At 44.4% G+C, this 12,500-nt stretch overlaps 1 protein-coding gene across 1 annotated transcript; it reads right to left on the bottom strand.

The window, feature by feature from the left end:
- Positions 1 to 3,855: 3,855 nt before the first annotated feature.
- Positions 3,856 to 8,148, bottom strand: LOC111646943 (GTPase IMAP family member 8-like). The gene is made up of 4 exons (XM_023396541.2): positions 7,912 to 8,148; positions 7,238 to 7,307; positions 5,072 to 5,812; positions 3,856 to 4,728 (listed from the first exon to the last, which is right to left on the bottom strand). Exons 2-4 carry the CDS (start codon positions 7,254 to 7,256, stop codon positions 4,112 to 4,114), a joined length of 1,377 nt encoding a protein of 458 aa, XP_023252309.1. The 5' UTR covers positions 7,257 to 7,307; positions 7,912 to 8,148; the 3' UTR covers positions 3,856 to 4,111.
- Positions 8,149 to 12,500: the final 4,352 nt, after the last annotated feature.

The raw sequence follows: 12,500 nt of genomic DNA, 5'->3' as shown, positions 1-12,500 counted from the left end.
TATATATATACACGCACACACATATATACTGTATATGTGTGTGTGTGTGTGTGTGTGTGTGTGTGTGAGAGAGCGAGGCAGAGATGGACAAATGATGTGTGTTTAAATCCTGCCATTATAATCCCATTAGATCACCTCCACAGACTGTTATTAATGGAGTCAGAGCTACTCAGGGAGGAGGAGAGAGGAGGAGGGAGGAGAACACACCACCACCAGAGTTTAGCTGAAACTAAATATAATGCAGGGGATGATGATATTTAATATTCTGTCTCCAGTGTTTCTCACCGTTCTTTGTTCTGTGGTCTCTCTCTTTAAACCAGGAGATCCAGTGGAGCCTGAGGCCCCCCAGACCCCCCAGGGGCCCCGGAGCCCCCAGGCCGCCCAAGGGCCCCCGATGATCAACAGCAGCCTGCTGGAGACCAGAATCCAACACCTGAGAGAGTGAGTGTGAGTTTGCAGAGCTGGTCCTCTGCAGTGGGTCTTAGGATGAGTCCAGGACTGTGGACAGATTTAAACCAGGACTCTTCATATCCCACAACAACAGCCTGGAAACACAGAGAGGTTTTATATCCACAGACGAGTGGCTTTGTTAGCATTAGCAGTTGTTTACTCACCAGTCTAGAGGTACTTCATCCCCTCACTCACCAACATCTGTCACCAAGGCGGCCTCTCGTGTCGGTCACGTCTCCTCTACTGAAGACGGTTAGCATGCTAACCAGTAGCGACGCCAGCGCCCACTTGTCCAGAGTTCATTCGTGTATCTCACAGTCATGTCCAATCACACCCGCAGGACGTCTGTCCGTCTGTCTCAGTGAACAGAGGAACGTCTGTGTTAATCTCAGGATCCGACCTCGTTGTGAAGTCGCAGCAGTTTTGTGGTTAAACAGAAAACGCCGTCTTTGTTCGTCATGTCGGAGCTACAGGCGACGACTGAGCGACGGTTCCTGGTGTAGAAACTGTAAATTCAGATGGATAGACACAATCAATGACAGACAACAACAACATGAACAGATTATATTTGTGTCTGTTAACAACACCTGAGGAATTAACACGACGCATCAAACTCACTCTGATGCTGTCAGAGGTCTGATTTATTCTTAGTAACTGAACCGTGTTTCCCTCCAGATGTTTCTGCTCAGTCCTTGACGTCGTTGAGTTTATTGTGAATCTGCTGTTTACACCTGCGGAGACACCTGCATGTTGCTCTGAGGACACGTCTCCACACGTTTTAATGAAATATATATTATCATCAGATAGAAGCTGCATTGTTGTCATGATATTTATAGTGTTCCTGTTTACTGATATTTACACAGAGATTTGATTTGTTTTTATACTAGTAATGTATTAGTCTTTAAGATTTGCCTTCATATCTCTAATTATTGTTTTTGCTGTTTCTGAGATATATATATATATTTTCCCACATTAGAAGAACTAATGACGTCTGCACTGTTTCACCTGTTCTCATGATTCTCTTCCTCGCAAACTTTCTTTTTAAAATCATCTGTGATTTGAGACATTTCTGCAAAAAAATCCAAAAACATACATGATGGGATGTAACGTTAATTTAGGGAAACTTTTCAAGAGGCTGGGTGTGCTTGGGTATAAAACGTAATATTCATCTCCTGTTTGAAGAGACGCAAAATCAGGTCGCTGCCTCCTTCTACAGGTAGGATATCCAGCGCCTTCGTATTCTTCTTCTTTGGTTATTTCGGATGGCAATATAATTTGATGCTTCAGTTTTCTTCAGTTTTACCTGCAGATGAAAAACACCATGTCGTCTCTGACCTCTCCCTCCTCTTTATAACTCATTTCCTTATTTAGGTGTGACACTAAACACGAATGAAACATCTGTAAACTCAGTGTTTCCATCACTGTTAGCAATCCTTTCAGAACAGATATCGTAGTTAGCATCAGAACAGGTAGTGAAGTTAGCATTTTTCCAGAACGGTTAGCCAGTTAGCATGTCTTCATAATGGTTAACTAGTTAGCATCTTGTCAGAACTGTTTGCTAGTTAGCATTTTTTCAGAACAGTTATCGCAGTTAGCATCAGAACAGTTAGCTAATTGGATTCTTTTCGTAAGGGTTAGCTAGTTAATATCTTTTCACAATGGTTCGCTAATTATCATCTTTTCGGAACTGTTTGCTAGTTAGCTTCACAACAGTTAGTGTAGTTAGCATTTTTCATGAACGGTTAGCCAGTTAGTATCTCTTCATAACGGTTAATTAGTTAGCATTTTGTCAGAACAGTAAGCTAGTTAGCATCCTTTCAGAACTGTTAGCTAACTAGCATCTTTTCAGGGCAGTTAGCCATTTAGCATATTTTCAGAACAGTCTGTGTAGTTAGCATTGTTTCAGAACAGTGTAGTTAGCGTCTTTTATTTGTTGTTTGTTTGCTTGTAACTGGCAGTGGCTGACACAGTGTTAGCAGTTATGCTAATGCTAACTCTCTCTCTCTCTCTACTGACAAGGTTTCAGGTGTATTTAGCTCCGCCCCCACAAGCTGACAGGATTGGTTCCTGAGGTTTGTGACGAATGAAACCCTGAATCTGTGTTTATGAGACTGTCATTGGTTCACTGCAGTTCAAGGTGGAAACAATCAGTCATGGAGTTGATGATTATTTCATCAACGTGTCTGTATTTTATAAAAACATCACATGAATGTTAACATGTTGATTTTCATTATAGGGTCTGTAAGAAAAAAGAAGGAAATGATAATCATCTCTCAGCAGGAGGCGGAGTCAACTCTGACCCTGAAACGATCCTGTGACACACGAGAGCCAGTAAATGAGATAAAAAGGACGAGAGGATTTATTTTAGTCAGACAGATGGAGGAAGAGCCTCCTCACAGCGCCCACTACAGCGCTGGAGGGTAACAACCTCTGTAAAGTTAAGAGCTCTTTACCACCATGAGGCAAGAAATATATAACCTGTTCAGAGGGCGGAGCCAGAGCAGAAGTCCTCTTGTTACCTGAGTTTATTCTCAGCTCCACATGTTCACACCTGACTTTGGGTGTAAACGAGACTATAAACAATAATATTCTCTGTGTAAAGATATAGTTGAGTAATGGCCACACCCACTCTGTGTGATGTCATCAGAGTTTCTCTGGTCCGTGATTTGGTAGCTGGTCTGGTGGCGTGTGCATGTGAGTCCCTCCTGTTAAACCATTGGCCCTCCCCGGGTATATAAACACACAGGCTCCGCCCCCAGGTGTTGGACAAGAGAAGAAGAAGGTTTCCTGGTTGATGAGTCTGGATCCTGCGACGACACTCGGATGGTGAGGTCAGAATTTAAACTACGTGAAAGGAGGATCCATCCGGTCAACGCTTCAGGCTGCTGCTGGTGTAATGGGGTGGGGGATATTTTCTCGGGACACTTTGGCCCCTCAGCACCAACTGAGCATCGTTTAAACGCCACAGCCTACCTGAGTGTTGTTGCTGACCATGTCCGTCCCTTTATGACCACAGCGTACCCGTCTTCTGATGGGGTCTTCCAGCAGGATGACGAGCACGTCACAAAGCTCACATCATCTCAGACTGGTCTCTCACGTGGCCTCAACAGTCACCAGATCTCACTCCAATAGAGCAGCTTTGAGATGTGGTGGACGAGCAGCCGACAAATCTGCAGCAGCTGCCTGATGCTGTCACGTCAATATGGACCAGAACCTCTGAGGAATGAGTCCAGAACCTGTTGAATCTGTGTCACGAAGGATTAAGACAGTTGTGAAGGAAAAGGGTCAAGCCGGTACTAGAAGGTGTCCCAGTGTATAAAACTATAGAACAGAATTACAGTTGAAAGTTTGTTTCAGAAACAGCTTCATCATCTGAACTTTAGAAGAACGTGGACTAACAGTGAGCGGGTTTTACATTTTTATTCATCTTGAACATTTAAAACAGTTGATACATTTAAACTTGATTCGTGGTCAGTTAAATGAACATATACGTCATTCAGGAACAGCCCCTCAACATGTCTGTGCACGTCTCTGACTACATGCATGTTAAAGTTACATAATGAACTGATCTCACTTGTAGGAGAGGGGAACTCAAAATTGTGGGTAACTGTTCGGGCTGACATGATCTGATTTTATCTGACCATGTTACTGATGGTGTCAGTTAACCAATGGAACAATGCGTCACTGACTGAGATCTTTTCTCATAAATCAATTGTCCTCCCTCAGAGACTGAATCTATTTTGACAAACAGCTCTTTGACCTGATCCCTGTCCTCCATGTTTTTGTTGTTGAACACCTGGTACTGGCCGCTGCAGTTCTTCAGCAGCTCTTGCAGGTTCTTGTCTTCTCTGATGAACTGAACAATGTCCATGTCTTCCAGTCGGTCTCCGTAGGTGAACAGCACCATAGTGTGTTTAGAGACATTAGGACTCAGCATCTTCTCCAGAGTTTCCAGACCTTTCTGTTCCAGTTCAGTGAATCTTCCGAGCTGGATGGTGAGGAGGAAGACGTGAGGACCTGGAGAGCTCAGCTTTAGTGCTTCTTCCAGCTGTGCCTTCACCTGCTCCTCAGACAGCTGAGAGCTGAAGAGTCCGGGGGTGTCGACCACAGAGACTCTGCGACCCTGAACATCACCTTCTCTCTTCTCACAGCTCAGCGTCAGAGGTGAGGAACTGAACTTACAGTCGAACTCCTTCTTTCCCAGGATGGTGTTTCCTGCTGAGCTCTTCCCCACTCTCTCCTGACCCACCAGCACCACCCTCAGGTCAGAGCTACGCCCTGAAAACGACACAGGTGATTAGACATGTGACAGTGTGAGATACCACCTGACCACCAGGAGTCAGAGCACTGTACTTTCAACACATCAACAGTATGACATGTAGATTGTTTTACATCAAAGAATTAGAAAGTGTCCCATTAATGACATGATGAATAATCAATAATGATTAATGAAGATGCTCATGATCTATAAAAAGCAAAAAAAATAAACGTGAAAAATAAAAGATTAAACTGTTACTATGATGATTCCTTGTTATGAGCTGCAGCTAATAGATCATTAATATTGAGTATCACTGTACAATGCAGGCCTTCTTCACTGCCACAGCTACGGCTCCCACTTTACCTCCATCAGCAGCTCCTATTAGAACCGGATTAATAAATGAATTGTCTTCCTCTGCCTTTCTTCTCGCTTCTTCCTGATCAATATCTGGATTTTCTCTCTTCAGACGTTCCATTTCTTCTCTTATGGCTCTCTCAGCTGCTTCAAACATTTCATTGGTGTAGCAGCTTCCTCCATTTCTCTGAACCATAATGTTGATCTTTGTCACCAGCTCAGTGACTTGAAGGAGATCTTTGTCTTTGTTGTCAAACACATGGTAACCTCCATCACACTGACTGATGAAGTCACGGAGAGGCTGATTCTCACTAATGAATGTCTCTATGGAGAGTCCGTCCTCCTTCAGGTTGTCTCCATGGGTGAACAAGGCCACAGTGTAGTTTCTTGCATTTTTTCCAAACGTCTCCTGAAGGATTTTCACTGTTTCTTGTTCTTCTTCAGTGAATCTATTCGGCTGGATCACGATCAGGAACACATGAGGACCAGGAGCAGCAAATGAGATGGCTTTAGCGATCTCTCTCTTCACATCCTTGTTAGATTTCTTGGTTTCAAACAGACCTGGAGTATCAACAACAGCCAGTGTTCGACCAGCAACAGCTCCTGTTTCCTTCTGACACTTTGTTGTCAGTGAGGACGAAGACATCTTAGATTCAAAAGCCTTCCTCCCTAAGATGGTGTTTCCTGCTGCGCTCTTCCCAACTCCAGTTTTCCCAACAAGTGCAATCCTGAGCTCCTGTCCCTTTGTCTCTGTTGGAGAAATTCAAAAGACATTACTGATGTTGTAAAGGACAAACTTTAATTCACAATTATCCCACTGTGTCTCTGTCGGCATCACTCTCATGAAACCCTGAAACAACCAGGTGTTACCTTCAAGGCCCAAACTGAGCGACAGAGCAGATGAACAGCCACAGTAACGTACTGCTGGGACGTACCAGCAGAAATATATAAGAATTAATATTAAAGACACATTATGTGTCTGTACGTCAGGTGTAGACCACACAATGAAAATGTTGTGTAAATGAAATGATGATGTTTTCAGCAGGTGGCGCTGTGAACATGACATCATAGTAACAGATGTCTTCAGTGTGTGACTGTCATCAAACACGTGAGGTTTGAGGCTGATTGCACGAAGTATATCATAATTACAGCAACTTCCTGTTTCACCAGAGCCACGCCGTTTGACGTTCCACAAAGAAACATTATGAAGATGAAGGTGTTCAGAATCATCTGATCAAGTCTGCGACAGAACAAGGTGTAATAGAGTTTTAATAACTTCCTGTTGCAAAATTCACCAGAGCCACGCCCTTAAATGAAAACTTACAATTTTCACAATTAATCATTATCAAGGTCTGAAGTATTTTCTGACCAAGTTTGAAGCGGCTCCTCTGAGTCTGACACTGTAAGTCAATAGATCTAGCAAATGAAAAATATAAAAACATAATTCAAATGAACCAGTGTTGTGACCCTGAAACTCTGATTTAACTCTGTTTGAAGCAGATGATTTTAATCGTCTGGATCTGAAGTTTTCAGAGAAACAAGCTGAGGAAATGTTCGACAGCTCAGCTCCACCTGTCCTGAGTCTGCAGTCACCTGTCTCTGCTCTGTAGTCATCACTGTGGTCTGGAGCAGGGTCCCGCCCACAGCACCATCTGATTGGTTAACGTCACGAGAAACAGCCTATCACGCTAAAGGCCGCCGTGAACACAGACTGGAGCCGGAGCTGAGTGTCGGAGGTGAAACAGCAGACTCCCTGAGGCTGTAATAAACATCTCAATGCTCTACAGTGAAGTTACAACAACTCCACACTCTGATGAACAAGTTCACCTGTTGATTATAAAGCAGGGTTTTCCCCTCGCGCCGAATGACCGGACATTAAAGCATTTCCATCCGGCGACTCTTTCCCTCCTGACGTCATGTGTCTGTCGGAGAAACGTGGATTTCTAACGTGAAACTGCGTTGTTGTGTTTTTACTGTTTTGATCAGGTCTGATCTCTGCGGGTCAGTTTTTACAAGGACCCCAACTCTACATCCGGTCTGTGTGTGTGTGTGTGTCAGCGCCAACACACACACACACACACACACACACACACACACACACACAAACACACACAAACACACACACACACAAAGTTTTCCTAAATCAACAATAATAAGATTCATAAATGAACTTACCAAGCTGACGACCTGCCATATCTGTCTTTTACAGGCGGAGGATGTGTCGAGTCTTGTTGCTGCTGAAGTTCTGTTGGTGAATGATTTCAGTTTCGTTTCCTCTCTTTTATAGTCTGTTTCCTCCCTCCCACACACACACACACACACACACACACACACACACACACACACACTCACACACACACTCTCACACATTTCCACATACAGATTCAGTATCAGAGTAATCTGGTTGTGGTTGTTCACAGGATGAATATGAACATAATGAAACGAGCCATGAACACGGATGTGTACGTGTGTTACATGAGTTTTCAGACATGCAGCTCATGTGCACTGAAACATGTGCGGCACGTTACTGAGGTGATCTCTGTTTAAATGACCTGTATCAGACTGAGGACACATCAGACGATGACAGATCAATAATCACCTCATGTTTCTCACAGATGGAACATTTCTGTTGTAAATCATTTAGTAGATTCTGTGAACCCGACCCTTCTGCTCCAGGTCGAGGTATTGATTTACTATATTACTATGGTCCGCTAATCAGTCTAGCTTGATATGAAAAAATAAAACTAAGGGTCATGCCTCTCATGAACTTCGAGACATTTAACTCAGAGCCATTGAGTTTCAGTGTTGCGTCAATCAGACCTGAGTGGTTTCATATTTACGTTACTCACCTGTGTTGGCTGCTGCAACCCACTCCTCACCTGCACTCTGGGCTGGCGGCCCACAGAGACACTTGTGTTAGTTGATGCTAACAACAAGCTGCTCTCTCAAAGTTGACGATGAAAACCTCCAAAGCAAATGGACTGAAAAGTATTTATTTACTTTGCCAGCTGCAATGAGCAGTAAACCTGTGTGTCCACATACTTCAGATTATGATCTTTGTTTAGTATTAGACTAATCTAGGTGTGGTGGTTTTCTGCACAGGTTAATAAATTTGCAAAAATTTCTACATTTCTGTTTTTTTCTGTCAAGATGGGGTGCTGAGTGTACATTAATGAGAAATAAAATGAACTTTTTTGATTTTAGCAAATGGCTGCAATGAAACAAAGAGTGAAAAATTTAAAGGGGTCTGAATACTTTCCGTACCCACTGTATATAGTGTTGGAGATGTCGTATGTTACTGTAGCAGTGTAATGACCGTCCAATCAAATCCATCCACTGACATAACTGACATGGGGCCCCTGGGTCAGAGAGGTGGTAATTGGCTTGTCATGATCAATCAATCAGATCAAATTAATTGATTGGCTTCATGTATCCCAGCAAGGATTCAAAAAACAGATTCATGAGTCATATTCAGTTCAGAGAGCAGCAGAGAGTTTACTGCTCAAACATGATAAATATATGGGGGGGTATTATATTTATATAACATGTTGACCATTAACGTTAATAATATTTATTATGATGTTTATTAAAATAATATACATATAACAATTCTATTTACTTCTTATTGATTTAAACAGTCTCAGACTCTTTACTCTACCGTTTATAACAAACACATACTGACATATTTACTAACATCTGTCTACAATATAATATACATTATATAAACATAAACATATGTGCAAGACAAGTGTCAATATATGAAATTGTTAAATTTTCTAGAAGATTTCATATATAATATTAATATATGTGCTTTTATTTTATATCTACATGTTACATTGAGTTGATTTCTGGAGCTATTTTATAACCAACCTCTGTTTTCTTCATGGAGGTGTGAACTCCTTCATTTCCTCCTCTTGTTTTTAATATGTGAATGTTTCCTGGCAGCTGTTCAGACTGCAGCTGGAACTGATTTTAAACCTCAACATGTTTGTGTCACACCTGTTCAGGTGACCTGCGGGACACTTCCTGCCTGACCCTCTCACTGAAATGTGTCCTGACCTCTCTGCCTGGGAGAAGTGGATCAGCTGATCGATGTGAAACCTTGGAGCGTTGATAAATGAGGTTTTGGTGTTGCAGCAAATTAAAAGCATGAAGTGGGACGTCTGAGTTTAAGTAGAGCATTGTCATCGTCCAATCACCTGCCTCGTTCTCATGGTTCCTGGTTTTACTTTCTAAAGTCAGAGACTGAAGCAAACAGGGACAGCACCTGAAGATAAAGGTGACACATCCACACGTCCTCACATCATCACGTCCACAGAGCAGACAGACTCTGGAGGTCTCTGCTTATTGGATGATCGACATCAGCTGACAGGAGAAACAGGAAGTGTTACTAAACGTCACTAAACTCTCTGAGTGATTGGCTCACTCACAGCTGTAACAGCCAATCACATTGCCTCAGGTGAACATTACAGACACTGTGACCTCACAGCTCCACAGGTGACGCAGTATAGAGACACATCAGGTGAGGAGGAGATTGTGGTGGATGGAGAGCCGTGTTCAATTCCCATGTTGTTTCTATTATGTGTGACTGTTCGTTGTTATCGTTGTTACCATGACAACAAAGATTGTCTGATATTTTAACCTAAATCTTCTCCTAAACCTCACCAAGACATGATCATTTTTACAGTAACCATGGCGACAGAGGGAGGTACACCCGCCATTTCAGGAGATGCTCCTCTGGGTCGTTCAGGTTCTGACCCGTCTGCTTGTCTCTGGTTCTGGTCTCAACAGACTCCTCCTCTGAGTCTGGGTCTGACTGAGGCTCAAACATGTGGCTGAGTCTCTCTGATGTTTCCTCCTCTGACCATCTTCATACTCTCTGCTCTTTCACCTGTCCACCTGGAGCCAGCAGGTGGTGGGCGGGGCTCCAGGCCTGATCCAGGTTTATCAACCAGGAAGTAAGAGGAGATGGAAACATGTGAAACTAAATCTGAATCACAGCAGAGGATTTAACAGAGTTTCTTTACGTCCTGTCAGAGAGAAGAGCAGCTCTGAAATGTGACTCAGCTGGAAAATCTCTCTAAGTTTTGAACCAAACAACAGGATGTTGTTGGACAGGAAGTTGCTTCAGGACGGATGAAGAGCAGAATAATGATGCGACCTACAGGCTGCAGTCAGATCATCTCCTCCTCCTCCTCCTTCATCCTTCGCTCTGTCAGCAGCTCTGATAGCGCCGGTGTAGGAATCAGAGCGAGCGTCAGGCTGCAGCAGGTGTCCGTCATGTAGAACAGGAATGTTTGATGTGCTCGCCTCAGGCCGCCGCCGCCGCCGTCCTCTCTCTCGATGATGGGAAAGGCTTTTTAAAAGAAAACGGTGCAGAGCATCTTGATGGCAGCTTTTTTTCCCTCTCACCCAATTTCATGTGAGCAGATGTTCATACAGACTGTGTGGCGACGGTGACGCAACAGAGAGCAATCTGTGGCGAGAGATGAGCTTCATGAGAGCAGAGGGTTTCATCAGGTTAACAACGAGGATGGCGTCCACAGGGTTAACGCCGCTCACTGAGGTCACTGCTCTGACTGTCATGATTCAGGCTCCAGCTCACCTGTGATCCAACCTCAGGTGTTTCCTCTCTCACCTGAGGACAGCCTGTGCTTAGCTCCACACTCAGACTGACTGATACTTCACTCGTGTACTAAAGTACTAACTGTGAGGTACTGTGAAGGTGAGTAGCTGCTGCTCTCTGATCTGAGGTCTGAACCGTCTGGAGACGAGTGGAGGGGAAACAATTTTGAACTGGGAGCTTGATGAGATGATCAACCACAGGTGTGGAGTGGAGCCAGGTGAGAGAGGCCACGCCCCCCCCCCCCCCCCCCCACACACACACACACACACACACATATACACACACACACACAGGGGAGAACAGGGAAACGCACAGAAGTACAAAAAAGCCATGACGTGAATGAACAAACACATGAGTCGGTGTAAAGGTCAGAGGTCACACTGCCGCTCTGAAGAGGTCAGATAACGTCACTCGTCTCTTTGTGACTTTTCAGCTCTGCTGGAGGAAACAAACCTGATCAATAATCACAGTCCTGATCAATACTCACCCTCCTGAAACAGAACTGTCACTGACAAAAAGATCCGTCTTAAAGACACAGTACAATCTGTATCTGTCACGTGTGACATGATGATGAAGATGAAGATGATGATGATGAAGATGGTGAAGATGATGTCGATGAGCGATGATGATGATGATGATGAAGATGAAGATGATGATGGTGATGATGATGATGATAAAGATGGTCATGAAGATGATGTCGATGAGCGATGATGATGAACGATGATGATAATGATGAAGATGGTGATGAAGATAATGGTGATGATGAAGATGATGATGAAGATGATGATGATGATGAAGATGGTGGTGAAGATGATGTCAATGAGCGATGATGATGAACGATGATCATACGTGTCACGTATGTTCCTGTGTGTAACGAGCCCGTGTGCCTCATGTCGTTGCTTTGCTGAGTTATTGAGCTGCATCCTTCGCGGCTCTCACTCCTGTTGACTGGGAAACTGCGCCTCTGCTGTCCGGCCAAGCTGCACGTCACGGCGAGTGGCTCATCTCCAAACCGAACCTCCGCTCTCTGGCAAATACTGCTGTGCAATTACTGCCCTTTCCACACCAGAGAGGTGTGGAAAGGGATGAGGACCACCACTGGCTATAAAGAGAAGAACAGCCAGGCAACACCAGGTGATGTGGACGAGGCCAATGAGTTCAACCTGTTCTACAACAGGTGTGTCACAGCTTCACCTGTTCTCTCTCCCACTGCTTCAGCTGCAGCTTCTCCTACAGCATCTCCTCCACAACCTGACACTGCAGCTGCAGCTCCCTCCACACTGGGGTCAAGTCTCCTGTCCTTTACAGCGGAGGAGGTGAGGGCGGAGCTCAAGAGGCTACGTCCTGGAAAGGCAACAGGTCCGGATGGTGTGTGTCCCAGGCTGTTAAAGGACTGTACAGCCCAGCTGGCTGAGCCTCTCCAGAGGATCTTCAACTTGAGCCTTCAAACAGGGAGGGTCCCGGTCCTGTGGAAAACATCATGTCTTGTTCCGGTCCCTAAAGTACCAGCTGAGATAAATGACTACAGACCGGTGGCCCTCACATCACATCATGAAGACCCTGGAGCGGCTGCTTCTCCACCTTCTGAGGCCACATGTTGAACAGCACTAGACCCCCTACAGTTCACCTACAAGGATCATATTGGAGTGGATGATGCCGTCCTTCACATGCTCCACCGGCCCATTCTTACTTGGATGAGCCGGGTAGTCGCTTGAGGATTATGTTCTTCAATTTCTCAGGTGCATTTAACAACATCCAACCCCCCACTCTTAAAGACAAGCTGGAAGGGATGGGGGTGGAGCCCTACTTCAC

This window comes from Seriola lalandi, unplaced genomic scaffold (genome assembly GCF_002814215.2).
Source record: "Seriola lalandi dorsalis isolate HSWRI2012SDOR001 ecotype SW California unplaced genomic scaffold, Sedor1 jcf7180002054978, whole genome shotgun sequence".
Classification (NCBI taxonomy): Eukaryota; Metazoa; Chordata; class Actinopteri; order Carangiformes; family Carangidae; genus Seriola; species Seriola lalandi.
The sequence above is the reverse complement of the archived record's forward strand: the minus strand, read 5'-3'. Positions and strand labels throughout refer to the sequence as shown.